This window comes from Euprymna scolopes, unplaced genomic scaffold (genome assembly GCF_053919585.1).
Source record: "Euprymna scolopes isolate OS-2025 unplaced genomic scaffold, ASM5391958v1 sca50, whole genome shotgun sequence".
Lineage (NCBI taxonomy): Eukaryota > Metazoa > Mollusca > Cephalopoda > Sepiida > Sepiolidae > Euprymna > Euprymna scolopes.
The window spans coordinates 22019-40455 of record NW_027633547.1 but is presented as its reverse complement, the minus strand read 5'-3'; the positions used below and the strand labels follow the sequence as shown (position 1 = coordinate 40455).

Sequence of the window (18437 nt, the reverse complement as noted above, 5' to 3'; positions counted from 1 at the left end):
GCAAGCGCCTATGTGAAAATGAACTACTTTTTATATTAGCAAAGGAACGTTAATAAATAACATTCACTTTTATGCATGTTGTGCATTATTTTCATTTCACCATTATGCTAACTTCAATTTGTGTGTAATTTCTACATTCTGATATATATATATATATATGTATACATATAAATATAATTGTGTATGTGTGTGAATGTGTGGGTATTTCTATGCCCATGTTTATAAACCTGATCTTGTCGGAGTGTATGCAGTAATAATCTACCAAACTCCCGTTTTAATGTTTGATCTTAAGAGCTGACATTTGATATTGTTGAGAAAACTTGAAGCACTTACCTGCGACTCTCAGGAAGAGCGGCAGCAAAAACCTTTTGTGTGGGTGATGACTCTTTTTATATTGGTAGTTGTTACGTTTAACTTATTTGATTGGCTAACTGGATTATAAGAGGGATGGAGTGAACTGAATGTTGGTTGTGATTTCAGTTTGGGATTGGAGTTGAAGGAAATTGAATCGTTACCCTAATTACCAGACCGACAAGGTTCTACAAGTTTTACCTAGTCACAGGTCGCAAAACACCATTGTTGCAAAATCCTTGTTTACCTCTACCTTTCAGTGGAGAAAGTTTCCACACGTTGCAACATTGATCTGCAGACCTTGTGCATTTTTTCTCCCCTTTTCTTTTTCTGTATTTTTTATTATGACCGCGGAACAAATGTCTTCCCTTGAGGATTCCTTAGGAATGCAAGAAGAACCGGATCACCTTCTTGAGACCCTTTTGGATACGGAGGAAAGATATAAAAACATTATCGGATACACATTAGAAACATTGAAGAAAAGAGTCGCAGTGGATGCATGTGCCTTGAAGAACACCACAGACAACATAAACGAGAGGCTTTCTAAAGTGGACCAAGTTCAGGAAAACTTGGTTAAATTCCTTCCTAGAGATAGGGTGGCACCGCATGCTTATGACCTTATCAACTTTAAAGAGGAGGTCAAAAGAGATTTACAAAACTTAACCGCAGAGGTTCACAAGGATGATTCTCCTCCCTTCATGCTCCCAAATGTAATGTAGCCATCTCAAGTTGACACCTCTATGTTTAGGCCTAAGGTCAAATGCCCTAGTTTTGATGGCCTGGACATAGAGAACAAAGTTGCATTGAGAGATTTTCTCACTAGGTTTGACTATTGCACTTCGGGATTAAAATCAAGGAGAGAAAAATTAACCTACCTCAACACTTGTGTTACGGGACGTCCGTTTCGGCTAATACATCATCTTGAGGAGACATCCAATAATTATGATGCCGCGATAAAAATTCTTAAGGATAATTATTGGGATGAAGAGGGCATTAGAGAGGAGATATTCTCTAGCCTATTCAAACTGTCCACCCAAGGCAGGTATGATATTGACTACCTTAAGAACTATTTGTCTCAGGTTAAATACGAGTTGTCGGTGTTGGATTCTATGTTGGGATATGGATTTATGGAAAGAAATTCAGGTGGAGGGGCATTAGCGGCTCATATACTGTTGCAAAGACTGCCCAACCGTCTTAAGGAAGAATTAGTGAGGTCTGTAGGGGCACCGCATCCATCTTTAACTTCTATTTTAGATACGGGCATCAGGATCTTAAAATCCTGGAAGGCAGCACTCCCTGAAGCAAACCAGAGAGATTTGGATTATGGTAGCTCTCGTAGATACATTCATCCAGACAGAAAACCGGAGACAACAACACCAACATTGGAGAACTTCCATATCCAGGAGAGGCATACCACCTGCAACCTTTGTTTGAGGGATGGTTATTCCACTCAAGTTTGTGAAGAATACCATACATTTCCTCAAAGATGGCGTCGTTGTCGAGAACTTGGACTATGTTATAGGTCCACAAGTAACAATCATTTCAGTGATTCGTGTCCCTGTAAAAGAAGCCCTACGGGCAATTGTGAGCGATGTTCAGCCCAGGACCATACCACAATCATGTGCGCTATGCCGTATACATCAACAAATGAATGTATCAACACCGGTTTGGGTGAGCAGCAGTGTATTTTGCCGATTACTACCATCGTACTACAAAGAGGGGACAAAGCTGTGAAGCTGCGATGTTTGATAGACACGGGCAGTAAAAATTCGTACTTTAGTGGAAGAATTTTGCAGGATCTGGCCTGTGACCCAAGATCTGTCTCAGAGGTAAACCTTGAGATTGTGACGTTTCTATGAAGGAAAACCTGCAATTTTCAGCGACTTACCACAACAGTGGAGTTGACGCCAGGGGTAAAGCGGCAGCTACCTATCCTTATTGACAAGGAATTAGACATCATTCATACAGTGGAGCATTTGCCGATTGTGGTCGAGAACCTTACGAAATTGGATTACACCCTGGATACAGATTTAGGAAGAAATGCCAATATAACTTTTGAAGGGTTAATAGGGGGAGACCTGTTACAATTTATGGAACCCCTACAAATGATAAAATGTATGAATGGGAAAGCTTGGCTTTCCCAACGAGGAGTGATACCTTTTGGGGATCCCAGGAATTTCATGTTTCCTCATAAAATTAAAACGATCCAACACAAGGTTCCAGTTTATGAAGAAGTCATGAGAACTGTTAAGTGTCCGACCTCCATTGTTAATAGTGTTCTTGACGTGTGTACTTCTTATTCAGACCCCTATAAAGAAAGTTTTGAGGACCGTACTGTAGAAAGAGTTCTGGAGTGGATTTACAGTGTAGAGTCTTTGGGGCTATCAGAAAATGACACCTTGTTCGACTATGATGCCCAGAAGGTAGAGGAGTTTATGAGAAATATAGAGTTTAAGGAGGGACGGTACTGGGTGCAGTTACCGTGGCACACTGATAAATTAGCTCAGGTGCGCTCTAATCACCAAGTAGCCCTCAAGGTGTTGGATAAGGTGGTACACACTCTGGAAATGAAGGACCTCTATGAGGAATATCTAGAGGTTTTTGCCGAACAAGAGGCAGAGGGCATAATAGAACCCTTTCATTGTTCACCTAAACAGTTCCATAAACATGTTTGGATCCCTCATCAACTAGTCTTTAAATCCGAGAGCATAGCAACTACTAAATTCGACCAGTCTTAAACTGTTCATTGAAGGTCAAGGGAGGAGTATCCTTAAACGAGGCTGTATACCCAGGGGTAAATTTAACCGGAAACATGTTAAATCTAACTCTACTCTTTCGGACTAATAGATATACATTATTGGGCGACATCACGAAGGCATTTCTGATGATTAGATTATCAAATCAGTCTGACAGAAAAAATGTTTTGCTTCTTTCTAAAACGGGATGATCGGCTGGTATGTTACCGTTATACGAACATCATCTTCGGCTTTAACGCAACCCCTTTTATATTGAACTGCATATTGAAGTATCATGCGTCTAGATTTCCAGTTGATGATTGCACTAAACTGTTGAATTCAAATTTTGTGTTGACAATCTGGTCAGTACGAATAATTCGGAAGGTGTGTTGAGAAAACTATATAATGAAATAAAGGAAAGATTGAAGAAAGGGGGATTTGATCTTCGATCATGTAACACCAATTGCCCAAAGCTACAGGAATTGATGAGGAAGGATGAGACTTTGACAACTCACAGTTGTCCATGGGAAAAGGTTCTGGGTTACATATATGACCCAGAGTCGGACTTCATTAGCCTAGTCCAGCGAACTTGTGACCCCAACTTAGCAACAAAACGTCAAATACTATCAGCCGCATCCAGTGCATTTGACCCATTGTCTTTATGTCTTCCAGTCACCATTCAAAGTCGCATATTGGTGGGAGAAATTTGGAAGGCTAATATTGATTGGGATGATCCCATTCCAAAGGAAATGCAGGAAAGGTGGAGATTACTAGCTAGTGATTTGTCGGCGCTTCATTCGTTATCGTTTAGAAGGCAGGTACTTGATAGCGATACTGTTGCGGATTTGTACATATTCACAGATGCCTCAAAAAGAGCATATGGGTTTTCTGTATATGCAGTTCAGGGAGGTATATCTTCTCTGATTTTTGCTAAAGCAAATGTGGCACCATTAAAAGCTAAAACCTTGCAAACGCTGGAACTATTAGCAGTTTTTTTGGCAATTAAATGTCTTATAAATATCTTGAGAGCCTACCAAGGAACGAAATTTGGAAGTTTGTATTTGGCTGTAGATGCCCAAATTGTACTCACTTGGCTGATGTCCAAGCAGACGAGCCATAAAAACATTTTCACGAAGAATCGCCTCAGGTATGTGACACAGATGGAAGAAGTGATACTTGCAAATTACAACCTTGCTATCAGGTATAAATATGTGCCTTCCAATCAGAACCCTTCGGACCTAATGACTAGGGGACTGACAGCAGCTAAATTTAAGGAAAATTTCTCTTTTTGGAGTGCTGGACCAAACTGGTTGTCTGGTGGAACTGTCTGTTGGCCTGATAGTACTTTGGATTGTCTTAGTGCAGACAACCAGCAAATAGTTCGTCGAACCTGTTGTACACCTGTAATGAGAACTGGTGCCAGCCTATCGTCGCCTTTGACAGATTCTCGTGTTTTAACAAACTTTTACGTGTGGTCTCCAGAGTATTCGAATTTATATCCAAAGCAAGAGGCAAGGAACTGCACTATAAACAGGCTGCTGCTGACTACTTGTTCAAGACAATGCAACAACAGGCATTTCCCCTTGAATTGTAGTTCTTACATGCACCTCATGATAAACACATTCCGAACATTGTGAGTCAGTTACACCTATTTCTGGACAAGTCTGGTGTCGTCCGCTCCAGAGGCAGGATCCAAAAAAAATTTACTCTACAATATGAGGTTTTAAACCCTGTATTGCTCGGGAAGAATCATCCCTTGACTAATCTAATTGTGAAGGATCAGCATGAGAGGGCTAAACACTTGGGTGTGCCGGCTACACTTAGTAGAACCAGGGTGTCAGGATTTTGGATACCTCAAGGCAGACAGGCTGTGAAGGGAATATTGAAGGACTCCTTTATTGTCAGAAAATCAACTCAATACATTTTCCGTATCCTAAGATGACAAACCTGCCTAAATATAGAGTAAATCTGGTAAGATCATTCTTACATACAGGGATAGATTATACGGTACACCTGTGGGTTCAAAACCAAAATCTCAATCTAAGGTTTACATTCTCATATTTTCGTGCTTGGAAATCAGAGCGGTGCATTTAGAACTGGTTGAGGACATGACAGTGCACACATTTATACTGGCCTTCATAAGGTTTTCAAACATGTGGGGCTTGCCTTCTCATATATATAGTGACAATGCAAAGTCATTTCTTGCTGGAGTTAGTTTACTAAATCAGGCCCTAACTTCTTCCGAATTTGATGATACATTTGGGCAGTATAATATAAAGCATGTTAAGATCCCTCTTCATTCGGCTTGGTATGGAGGAGTTTGGGAACGCATGGTTAAAACATTAAAGGAATGCCTCTATAAAACTGTTGGAAAGTCTATTTACAGTCAATCTGAGCTGTGGACAGCCATTTCAGATGTCCAACGGGCAGTGAACAATAGACCGCTAACCTATGTGAGTTCGAACGACTCTGGACTGAAGGTGATTACGCCCAATCACTTCCTGCGCCCAGATCAAAACCTTGGTATTCTTCTTAGAATGGAGATTCAACCAATTAATGAAGGGGAATTGCCGTCCAGACAGATATTGTTGGAATCTTTGAAGAACCGGGATGAGCTGCTCAAGGAGTTTAAACGGATATGGAACGAGGATTACTTACTCTCTCTTCGAGAACGTAAACAAGATCGTTATCCAACTATATCTAATAAGGTACGACCTGGAGATATTGTGACGATAAAACTCCCAAACAAGGCTCGACCCTTCTGGGCATTGGGGAGAGTAGAAGAATTGTTTCCGGGAGACGATGGTATGGTACGATCGGCACAGACACGACGGGGTGATGGGAGTGTGAAAACATATTCTCTTAAACATCTATATCCGCTAGAACTACATGCAGAATATGAACCACAAGAGGATGGTCCGGAACCTTGTTATGATGACTGGGAGTCCATAGAAGGAACTTATTGGTCAGAAACCAGTTTTGAGGAACCCACTTTAGTGCAGGAGAGTGAGCAGGTTTGGATTTGTCCCGGATGTAATAAACCTGATGACGGATCGGCCATAATCTGCTGTGATCAATGTGATAACTGGTTTCATTTTATATGCGTTGGGATCAGTGCAGCTCCGCCAGAGGAAAGGGATTGGGTTTGTCACCACTGCTCTGGGGATCAAGAATGAGGAATATTTTTATTGAGAAGGCTTTACAAAATCAATAACAATTGATTTTGTTTTCTATTGAGTAGGAGGGTGTTGAGAAAACATGAAGCACTTACTTGCGACTCTCAGGAAGAGCGGCAGCAAAAACCTTTTGTGTGGGTGATGACTCTTTTTATATTGGTAGTTGTTACGTTTAACTTATTTGATTGGCTAACTGGATTATAAGAGGGATGGAGTGAACTGAATGTTGGTTGTGATTTCAGTTTGGGATTGGAGTTGAAGGAAATTGAATCGTTACCCTAATTACCAGACCGACAAGGTTCTACAAGTTTTACCTAGTCACAGGTCGCAAAAAACCATTGTTGCCAAATCCTTGTTAACCTCTACCTTTCAGTGGAGAAGATACTGTATTTGGACGTGTAGCACACATTCGATTAGTTTTTAACCGTAATAATTGCTGATAAGGGGTAAAAATTGAAAACAAAACAGTTAAACTTCGCAGTGTAAGTCAAATAAACCATTAATCTTGCTTTTACTTCAATAGTAAACATTTCTAGCTCAATATCGCATTGATTTATACCTTTCGTATCACCCCGACGTTGGCGCAGACGAAAAGGACGCTGATATTATAAATAACAACCGAGAATAGACCTCTAAATGTCCAGGTTATAATTATTGTGGATAGTAATCAAGTCATATTTTATATTTTTTGCAAGAATTACTCAATATTTAGTAATTACACTGGGCAACAATGTTTACTGTCCTTTAGATTTCTGCATAACCAAAGTACGTTATTTACACACTGATGAATAAGGAAATCGCATATGTGCCTCTCAATTAGGCCATGATTTGATTTGAAAAAACACAGATTTTGTGACAAAAATGATTACATTCGTATAGAATTATCAGATCCTTTTTTGTCAACCCATATCCTAAATATGTTTTTTAGACAAAAATGTATTGCAAAATATATCTTGATTAACAGATACACATTGATTACTGAAAATTTCATAGTGGTCATTGATAAAGGTATGAGCTCCTAGATGGCATGTTGCTTCACAATTGTTCAAAATTTAGGTCTTTAAATGCTGTTTTTAGGAGCATATGTCGTCAGGTTTCAACAGCAATCCACCATGACTGTGTCACAGTGATCCGAGTACTTGGTCTCCATTTTTTTCAAATAGAGAGTTCCTTCTTTTCTAGTGGGATCCTCTTCCTGGCTCATCACCCATTGAACCAACGATCTCAGAAAAGTAAAAGTCGATCTACATATAAAAATAGGTAGTGCATCTTGCCGTTGATGCTATGGCCCCGCTTCCTTGAAGCTGTCAGCATGTTGATGGCAATTCTGCATGAGACCAAGCCTGATTGTTTTTTAGAAAGCCCTTCACTATAAGAACAAATTCGAGCCCCTGTTTCTTGTTCAACTATGTTCATTAAGTTTTCGAATCCTTGGTCTCTGATGAGCTGCAAGATCTTAAGACCGTATAAATGACAAAGGTGAATTTCTCCATTGTGAATGCTGGCAAAGCCTGGGAGAAGCAAATAACACATAAACAATCTTTGTCAAGACCATTGGTAAACTGCTGGATTAAGCCCAGAGTATTCTGTCCATATCTATCGGAGCATCGTTGATGATATCGTTTTATTTGCAAGGATCAATTCCTGCACAGGGCAATGCAGCTTTCTGTATGTTGAGAACGAATTATTGAAACAGTTTGAGGTTTTATCCATACAAACTGTTCCATTTTCGATGTAATCACGCAAAATTATCTGATGTGAATATTTTTGTTAAAAATTATATATGTAATAAAAGCATTGCGGTTTATCCCATTCAGTTTGTGTAAAATGTTTCACGCATGCATATATTTTTGCAAAATCTTTAAAAATTAACATGTCTATATCGCTCATTAACTGAACCCGATTGAGCAAACTAATTCACGTCTGTGGTTCAGCCCATCAGATCTGTTCAAAATAGCTGAAAACACGCGGACAACCGTAATCAATATATAGAACTATCACGATAATATTATATAAGAAATATGTGTAAATTAACATAAACTGTTTATGAATATTGTATGACCAGACCGGCATGTTAGTTGGTATATACAAGACTAAATGTTCTTCGTTTAATCAGTATATGCTATATCTACCGATAGTAAGTATACAGAAGTAATGTATAATCTTGATACGCCTGCCATACAGAATATATTTTAAAGACTTACATAAGCATGCCAAAATATATATTTTGTTACATACTACAATCTTTCGTGTGAATGTAATTTTTAAAAAAATAGAGAGATAAATGGGTTTCTTTGCGTCGTTTCTCCATTGAACTTAAGGTATGCGTGTGATTAGTTTACTCGATTTCATATATGTAAAGAAAAATTTCACATTGACAAACATGTTATTGTTTTTATGATGAGCACCGAACAAAGTGTTATGGTATATGTTCGATGCACAGTTAGAAATTAATACAGATTAATCACCAGAATAATACAATACTCTATAAGTATTGTATTATTCGTTAAGAGTCGGACTTCTTTATTTACGAAGACATTCAGCGGAAGTGACGTCCGATGTCCAACCTTGTACGTTTTAAAGCAAACACCAAAATGAACTTTTATAACAAAATAATAATTTTTATAATGAAAATATTATGTACTGTTTTTTTTAAATCAAACATCGGTAATACGTTCCGCATCAAACATAAATATAAAACGGTTATAACATTATTTACAAACTGTTTTTAATATATTTCTGAACCGTTTTTTCAATATTTTTATGATTTTTTTATAATAAAAAAAAACAATTAATAAATAGTATTTTTAAAATATCTCGTTAGATAAAAAACAGTCATGAATATTTTTATAACAGTTATATTTTTATGTTTAGTGTAAGAAAAAAACAACCTACTCTGATTCTTTATTTAAAAAGAAACAATTCATAAATATATGGTTTACAAAGGTTATAATTTTGGTAAAAAAATTTCAAATAAAGATTGTTTGTACAAAGTTTCAGTAAATCCAGTTTTAACTTTATCGTATACATGAGCGGCCTATTAAACTATAGAGCCACTTCAATCAGTACAGTATCAACATTTCGAAATTATTCATGACGAAACTTCGTTGGCCTGATTGTACCATCACGACAACCATAAGACTTATGCTTTAATCGCAACTAACAAAAAGAAAACTTTGAAACACAATTAACTTTTCGAACGCATATGATGGAAAAAGAAAGAAAAGCATTTGAGAACAAGATTTCTTACAAAAGTTCTGTAGAAAAGTAAAATAAAAAAAAATCATATTGTTTAAAAGTATAAAATGTTCTATTTATTATATTGTTATGGATTTTAAAAAAACAACAAGTTCTGTACATATATATTGTTTAGATTAAACTAAATGTGCAATTTATTTAAGTAGGCACCGCCAAAACTGGGGGGGCAGGTCAGTACTTTTTGACGGACCGTCTTTTTAAAAATCTACCAAAAATCAGGTAATAATCCGATCAATACGAAATTTTCAGCGATTATTAGGAGAAGAATGCACTTTATAACAGTGTACTTATTTTTCATAAACGATATTTATATATATTTTTTTTTTTGCTTACAAACCCCCCCCTTGTTTTGAAGTGGGAACAAATATGCTTAAAATAATCATCTGAAACTAAATAAAACATATTGTGTTGTTTTAAGGGACAGAATTATAAATTAAAAAAAAAAAAAAAATTCGTTTGCATACCTTATTTTGACGTCTGAATATCAGAACTTCGATTGTGTTTAATTATCCCGCTTTTGAGTTTTGAAGTGTGAAATTCGGTGAATATGTTAAGTAAAATAATTAATTTAAGTTAAGCAAAACAAAAAAAAAAAAATTTTAATATTTATACGAAAAAAGCCATTTCAAAATTTTTGATAAATAAATTAACAATTTTTTTTTAGCGAGCCGAATAATGCATGACCATTATTAAACAGGGCATGCTTTGAATAATCGATACAAAAAAAAAAAAATTCGATAAATATTGTGCCCTTTGTGTTAAAAATAGCATCATTTTTATCGATCTCGTTTGAAAACGTTTGCCGCCTTTCGACTACGGTGGACCAAACGCGCTGAAATATTTTTTTTTTATTCTGCTTTAAATTGCCCCCCCCCCATTTTGGGGAGCCTGGCCCCCACACACATACACATTAAAAACCAAACTCATACAAATGGTCACCCATCTGGTACTGGTCAGCCTCAGCTTAATAATACATTGAAATTTTCGTCACTGAAAAATAAGTTTTTTTGGCCTGTTTGGTCTTCCATAGTTTTCTTCCCATCAAAAGAAAACGTAAACAGAGTCGATCTGAACTCTACGACGATGCGAAATATCTGGTTAGCTATATGAATAAGTGGAATTATTTGAAATTCAGGTACTTATATTATAATATTTTTGCATATTCTCTTAGAAAATCATCCTAAATCTTAGTTAGACAATAAATAAATTAATTAATTATTTCAAAACCCCTTTTTTTTTAATATTTAAGTACGTTTTTTGTGCAAGACAAAAAATGTCAATTGTTAACTTTTTGGGAAAATTTAACATTTAAAATTGAATTAAAAATAGTAGAAAAAGTTTTACATTATTCTGTTTTCTATATGATAAAATTCAGGGTTTTATCTTTCTGGAAAAAAAAAAGTTACTCAGAAATAATGGATTTTAATAAATGTAATTTCGTTTTAAAAAACAACAACAACTTGATTTTGCGGCCATTTTTGGCGGTGCCTATATTTAAGCAAATATTTGTTTGTATTGTATACTTTTCAAAAAATAAAGTACTACTTATTTAAAACTTAACTTAAAATTATTGTTTACATATTGTTTGCATAGTAACATATTGTGACTATTGGGCCTTTATTTTTTATATGATATAAGGATCGAGACTATATGGTATTCAATTTTCAATCTCGAATCTTGGCTGATTGTTTACTTAGTTACGCAAACCAATTTTAAAAGTCAATTTTATTTATTAATGTATTCATAATGTTAGATGTGTATAAAAATATATTTATACAAATATTTAAAAATCTAAAAGAGTTGAAAGAGCAATTATCGATTACAAAACGTTGTTATTGCTTGAATTGTATTTATTGACGCATTCGCAGAATTTTAGGTACCTGAACTTATAAATTTGTAAATCTAGACAGTTTAAACGGTAGAAGCAATATTACTAAAGTTTTTTGTTATAATAATGGATTTATGATATAAGAATAGTTTTATTTTTTCGCTATTTCTTATTTTTTTCTAATTCTACTAATATTTATAATTTAATTGTTTTGTTTTGTTTTCTTCTCATACGGTAACATTTATAAAACATTAGTTGTGTCAGAAACTCGAAAATGTTGAACTCTATATGTATACATTTGCAATTTTTGGTTGCGAATTTAGAAAACAACAATGAATTTAATATTTTAAATAAAAATTGATGTCTAAATAACGTAGAGTTAATTTACCAACAGGTAAGAAAAAATTTATAAAATAATAATAATAATAATAATAATAATAATAATAATAATAATAATAATTATTATTATTATTATTATTATTATTATTATTATTACCAAATTATAACGATAATAACAATAAAATAATAATATTTACTAACTGATATGTTTATTTAATAACTGAGATTTTATTCGATACATTCGAGTTACGCACCTTTGAATGTAAAACGTTCTTTTTAATTTATCTTCATGATTGTTTCAGCTAGGAGTAAACTCACTTCTATATCGAACTTCCACAGGAAAGTTCTAAAGCAAAAATGTGTATATTACGGGTCTGTTTATTTAGTAATACAACCCAGGGTGATGGAAACAACAAAAATGAACACAAAAATACGGCCCTATGTCAGTTAATAAAAGAGTAATATAACATGTAAGAAATATCGTCAACTTTTTTTCTGTTTTCATTTCATCGATATGTAAATGTTCAGAGGTTTGTTGTTCTCTATAATAAAAATAAAAATAAAGTTAGAAAAAAACTAACACTAATAGCTTTTTGATTGTTATGCATGCCTCATGTCCATATGTTTCATGTTAAACGCATATGGATAATTCATCAAATATCACTTTCAAGTATCTTCCTACGGATAATATGTCCCGTGTTCTTTACCGATAGCGAGGCATGCTATCGATTTGGCTGATGTCCAAGGATAAACATTTGCTTCCTCGTTTTTCATATTTCTACATTTCAAACTTTATATTTCATATGCTAATGTTTAAATAAATAGCTTTCCGAAAACCGAACAGCCATTTATTTGTTTTGGCTCCAGTTTCAATTTCTTTAGACTTGTTTCACAATCAATACTTCTTTAATGCTTTCAGCCAGTAAATTACACTGTTAGTAAACGTTTGTTTAAAGAAATATAAAGTTTTGCGCGTGTGCTTTTTCTTTTGTTATTACGGCATCTCAGAAATAGAAATTTTCCATTGTTCAATATGTTGCATGTTGTCTTCAATAATCTTTCATTTTTTTGTATATGCATTTAAAGTTGTCGGAGACTCTTGGAAATTAAGTATGTTATTCATATACATCTTTTCAGATGACTGAAAGACTTTTATGATTTTAGGTTTAATTGTACAGTTACATCATGAAGTAGATTACACGTTAATTAAGCTTTATTGCCACAGCTTGTGGATTTCAAAAATGCAATCTGCGCGTGAGGAAATGGTAGAAGGATGATAGACAATAGAAATCAGTTTTAAACTTATAAAAACGGCCACAGAAATGTATGTAATGCTTAGGACTCTTGTATACTATCTTGTATCAATCGAGCATATGTTTTTAGATTGGCATAACATATCCAAGCAAGGTAGGAAGCTCGGGAGGAATGCATTAAAGATGCTGGAATAGTATAAAAGTCAGAACATGTCCGTTTCTTGAACAAATAAGGAATTTTAGTAACAGGAACCGTCGTATGTATGTTATAGAAATAATAGTGAATATTTTGATGTCAGTGTGTAAGCTGTACGCACAATTATTGAAGATGACGAGGATTTACCAGATTGCAGCACGAAACAACACCATTCTTGTCGCAGACTATATGACTAAGATGTGCATCCAGACATACCCTCATCCTTACCATGTCCAGACATTATTTCGTGTTACTTTGGCTCATTCCATAAGCTGAAAGACAACGTAAGAGTCTGTTACTATAAGAGAATTAAGAGCTGGCAGAGGCTGTGACGGGGGACATTGGCACGGCCACATGAGAGAATTCCTACAAGTTGTTAAAACGATACAAGAACATTGCAGTCGGAGGAGATTAATACAAAGGGGGCAAGATTTTCATTTGTGTACTGCCAATAAAAGAGCCCATACGAAAAATATGTGGATATTTATTGAAATCACCTCGTGGTTACTATTCGTTTAAAACAGCATTCTCATAGCTTAAGTAGATTACTAATTGGATGCACATATCTGCATTTTTCGTAGAAGTGTTAGTATACACGCCTTCATGAATGAAACTATATTTAAGCGTATTTTTTTACCTAGCAACCCCTCTCCGATTTTGATGAATATTGTAAACTCCGATTTTAACATTGATTTCTTCCTAAAATTCTCGGATCATTTAATGGTAAATTACTTCACATAACGATGGCAAATATCCATATTTAATAGGCTAAGATTCAGCCGGAAATATTCGACTACAGAATTCCGAGTAGTATAAATGCTAAATAGACTCCACGATTACATTTACAACATCGTACTTCTTATGTCTGCAGGATCATGGAATAACACGACATTATTTTGGATCTCGTGAGAGATATATAAATATAATAGTTTAATATGCTAATTTAATAGACACATTTATTCATATCCGTTCATATATATCTATATCTATCTATCTCTCTCGCTCTCTCTCTCTTTCTCTCTCTCTCTCTCTCTCTACATACATATATGTGTGTGTGTGTGTTTGTGTGTTAATAAACTTCTATATGAAAATAGAAACCTAATTTACATTCAAGTCAATATATTACAATTATATGTGAAATAGAGTTACTCTGAATCTGACAAATGTCAGGACTTCTTAATGGTAATGTTATTATTCATTTAAGAATAACACCTATTTTTGAAACAGGAAAACGTCCTGATCAACTTTGTTAGAAAATATGAATCTAACTTCATGAGTTTACATAGCAGTTTAAAATACGTTACGGCTGATATTTAAATTTAAAAATGTCATTGATTTGGGATTATAGAAATATCCTTAATATAAAAGATTATATTCTATATTAAGGAACACACTAAGAACCTGTATATGTGGTGCAGGGAATAAGATACCCTACATTCTTGTGTTCAACCTGGACCTGGTCTTCGTGAATAACTCGCCAATGTAAGTTATAATTCAAACTCTGAGAGATCTCGAATCCATTACCTGTAATAAACGGTTTCGAGAGATATTTTTACATATAAAAATACTAAGCTCTTCAGCATATTTCGAGGGATGAACGTACTTATTTCAAATTACACATAGGTATTCGGCAATAGCTAAACAGAAATTCATATGCAATATATATATATATATATATATATACATATACATATATATATAGAGAGAGAGAGGCAGAGAGAGGCAGAGAGAGGTTGTTTGTTAAGATAAGTGCATTTACCCTTATTATTGAACATATATAATTTTTTTTATATTTCAAATATGAAAATACGTCACGCGAACATATGTTGAATGCATTACACATTATATTAAAGATATCTCATGGGTAATTAATATTCTATAAGCATGGGAACTGCTACCTGCCACAATATTGTAGTTTAAAATTTCACATCTATTCCTACATTTAGTAATATGCAATTGATCCTTTGTACTCATCAATTATACTTCAATCTAAGTTTGTTTAAAAAAATATTATCTAAAAAACTGGACATATGCGCAATTATTTTTCCCAGATTAATAGTGTCTTATAATTTGCCTGCTTTCTCCCTCTCGCCCTCAACTGTGTGTCCCCCACTCTCCCTATATATATATATATATATATATATATATATATATATATATATATATATATATATATATATATAACTACTTCCTTTACTTGCAGAAAATTTATATACGAAAGTATAAATTTATGCGTTCAGTGTAGCTTAATCGCCATATATATATTATAGCTTACTATATATATATATATATATATATATATATATATATATATATATATATCACCAATATCCTCCTCCCTCTTAAACCAAACTCTAGTATTTGATCTTACATTTGTTAAACTTCTGTCCGACCAACAATATGGAGTTAGACAACCAATTCCACTGCAGATATCATAACTGCAATCACTGAACATATATACCATTTACTGGAGCTAACAGAGTAGAATATGGCAGTAGCCCTTGATATATCTAAGGCTTATGACAGAGTATAGCACGATCGCCTTCTCAAGAAGATCAGATCATATGGTGTTACTTGACGAATACTTAATATAATTCAATCTTTCTTTAATAAGAGAAAAATCCAGGTAATCGTCATTGGGCGCCTATCTAAACAATATGATATAAATGCGGATGCACCTCAGGCGTCGAACTTGGACTTTTATTATTTCTAAAGTTATTCATGACCTCCCGGATAAGATTGTCTCTGAGAGGGGTATATTTGCTGATCACACAACGAACTATAACAGGCATAAAGAGGAAGAACACCCCAAACATAGTGTGCAATGAGGACCAAAATGTACGATAATATTTACTGCTGCAAAGACTAAGCTTGTTTCCTTAAAGAAAAATAAGAAAGCTTTCCAACCACAAATAGCTATTGCTATTAGAGCATTCCGTAAAAGTCCTTCGGCTTTACATTCACTCTTGATTAAAACATATGTTTTGTTATTACAAACCAAGTACGAATCGATAAATAACAACAGAGTATGAACGATATGCAATGATTTTCTTTGATTTTTTAGATACTTTTACTGTGTTTATAATCGTTGTAAGTCAATTCTCACGTGCACTTGTTAATAAATGAAAACTTTTATCAAAGGCTAGGGGTCAAATTTAGTTGACGCTCACCAACCGCGAGTAAATGTCGTTTGAATATTTAGCTCAGATACAGCAACCTCGGAAGATTATAGAAACTTTGATGTCATTGTAAGGTCGAGAACAATTCTCAAGTGTCATTTCTTTTACGATTTAAATGCTTTAGAACGTTGCTCTTTTTATTCTGCAGGTGACACATCAAGATTTAAAGTGACCCAAGAAATGTAGGAATCTGAACTACAAAACAAGACACAAGCAGCTGTCGGAATTATGATGTTCTAACACGATATTTGAGTTAATATCGCATTGCATTTCATGAAAATCGAAATAGATACTTTAATCGTGTCATTTGAAGTCATAGGATTACTCTTCTTATCTTGAGTGTCATTTTCACAAGGTTTCTGCCGATGTAACCTCCGACCTTCCTCCGGTGTATCATGTCGAACCCAGAAATGTTTCTATCGGACTCGAAAATTTGGACAGAAATATATACTGTGAGACAATCAATTTACTCTATATACAATAGTATAGAATTAAACACCGTATGAAAATGATTAAATATGAATAATCTCTCTCTCTCTCTCTCTCTCTCTCTATATATATATATATATATATGTATGTATATATATATATACATATATATATATATATATATATATATATATATATATATATATATATATAAGTGAACGTGCCTGTGTGTCTGTGTACTTTTCCCTACGCAATAACTCTCTTAATTTTTAATCTACAGACTTGAAATCTGATATACCGAGTACTGAGATTTGGGAACATCGATGTGATCAGTTTTCTGCCAGACATTTGACTTTTAAAGAGTCAACGTTCAACGATTTGACCTTTGAGAACACTACAAAACTACTCTTTTGGATCTAAACACTTGAATTTTTAGATATAAGTTCCTTGGGCATGAATCTAAATTAATAACTTGATTTCAGCCTAAAACAATAAATCTTAAGGGGTTATAATAGGGGTCAAAATAAAAAAAAAATGTTTTTTACTTTTTCTTTTTTTTTATTTTGCTCAGCATACATCTCCAAACACTCGGGCAGCGCCGGGCCGAAATGATAGTATATGTATAAAAGTGACCGTGTCTGTTCTGTGTGTGTGCACATTTCCCTACGCAATAATTCTGTCTACAAACTCGAAATTTGATATACAGGGTACCGAGATTTGGGAACGTTTTTGTAATCCGTTTTCGGCCAGAAATTTGGCTATTAAGGGGTCAAAAATAGACGATTTGACCATTAAGAACTTTACCGAACTCCACCGACAATTTTGGGTCTAAACACTTGAAATTTTAGATATAAATAACTTGGATATGTGGTTAACTAAATAGCTTGATTTGTAGCGCCAAACATTAAATCTTAAGGGGTCATAATAGGGGTCAAAGTTTTAAAAAATGACCTCGGCGGTGTCTACAAAATTACTCTGGCAATTTCTTGACAAAACATTTGAAATTTTACATAAAGGGTATTCAGAGACAAGGCAAGATTTTAAATCAGGTTGGGTCGAAAATTTTTAGTTACTAATATATAAATGTATGTATGTATGTTTGCATGTCTTCCTTAAATGTTTGACAGACGCGACGGATTTTTAAAAGATCACTATCGTTTTGAAGTTCGAATTTTTAGACGCAAATATCGAAACGTTTGTTAAAATCATTAATGCCTTCACCTTTAACTGGACACTTTTCTACAGGGTGGGGTCGCTTTTTTCGCAGATATTTTCGAAAGCCATCCTCTCCTTTCGATTGTCTAGCCTTAATTTAAACCTGGGCCACTTCCCGTTTTGCGATGGTCGTAACAGCAAAATCGTCAGTTTTTTTTCCTTTTCTTTTCCTCCTTTGCGGTACGGGTTCGAGCCTGCCTTCTTATTAGCACTTTTTTTTTTGCTCAACATACACGTCCAAACACCATGTAAACGCCGGGCTGAAATACTAGTAGATAATATATGCAGTAATAAGTAAACAATAACATACCCTATGGCACACACACACATAAACACACCCACCCACACACACACACACACACACATATATATATATATATATATATATATATATATATATATATATATATATATACAGTCATGGTCAAAATTATAAGACCACTTAAGAAAGTAAACGTTTACGCATATTATCGAATTT

General features: G+C 34.4%; 2 protein-coding genes across 2 annotated transcripts; both read left to right on the top strand.

The window, feature by feature from the left end:
* The first annotated feature begins 1091 nt into the window (after window positions 1-1091).
* Window positions 1092-3089, top strand: LOC145274894 (uncharacterized). The gene is made up of 2 exons (XM_080127505.1): window positions 1092-2180; window positions 2232-3089. Exons 1-2 carry the CDS (start codon window positions 1092-1094, stop codon window positions 3087-3089), a joined length of 1947 nt encoding a protein of 648 aa, XP_079983631.1.
* Window positions 3090-5239: 2150 nt separating this feature from the next.
* Window positions 5240-6262, top strand: LOC145274896 (uncharacterized). Its single transcript, XM_080127506.1, has one exon. It carries the CDS (start codon window positions 5240-5242, stop codon window positions 6260-6262), a length of 1023 nt encoding a protein of 340 aa, XP_079983632.1.
* Window positions 6263-18437: the final 12175 nt, after the last annotated feature.

Coding starts and splice junctions, on each gene's coding strand:
- LOC145274894 (XM_080127505.1), top strand. CDS start 1,092: ATGTTTAGGCCTAAGGTCAAATGCCCTAGTTTTGATGGCCTGGACATA. Junction 2,181..2,231: donor ACCCAAGATCTGTCTCAGAG/GTAAACCTTGAG, acceptor TGCAATTTTCAG/CGACTTACCACAACAGTGGA.
- LOC145274896 (XM_080127506.1), top strand. CDS start 5,240: ATGTGGGGCTTGCCTTCTCATATATATAGTGACAATGCAAAGTCATTT.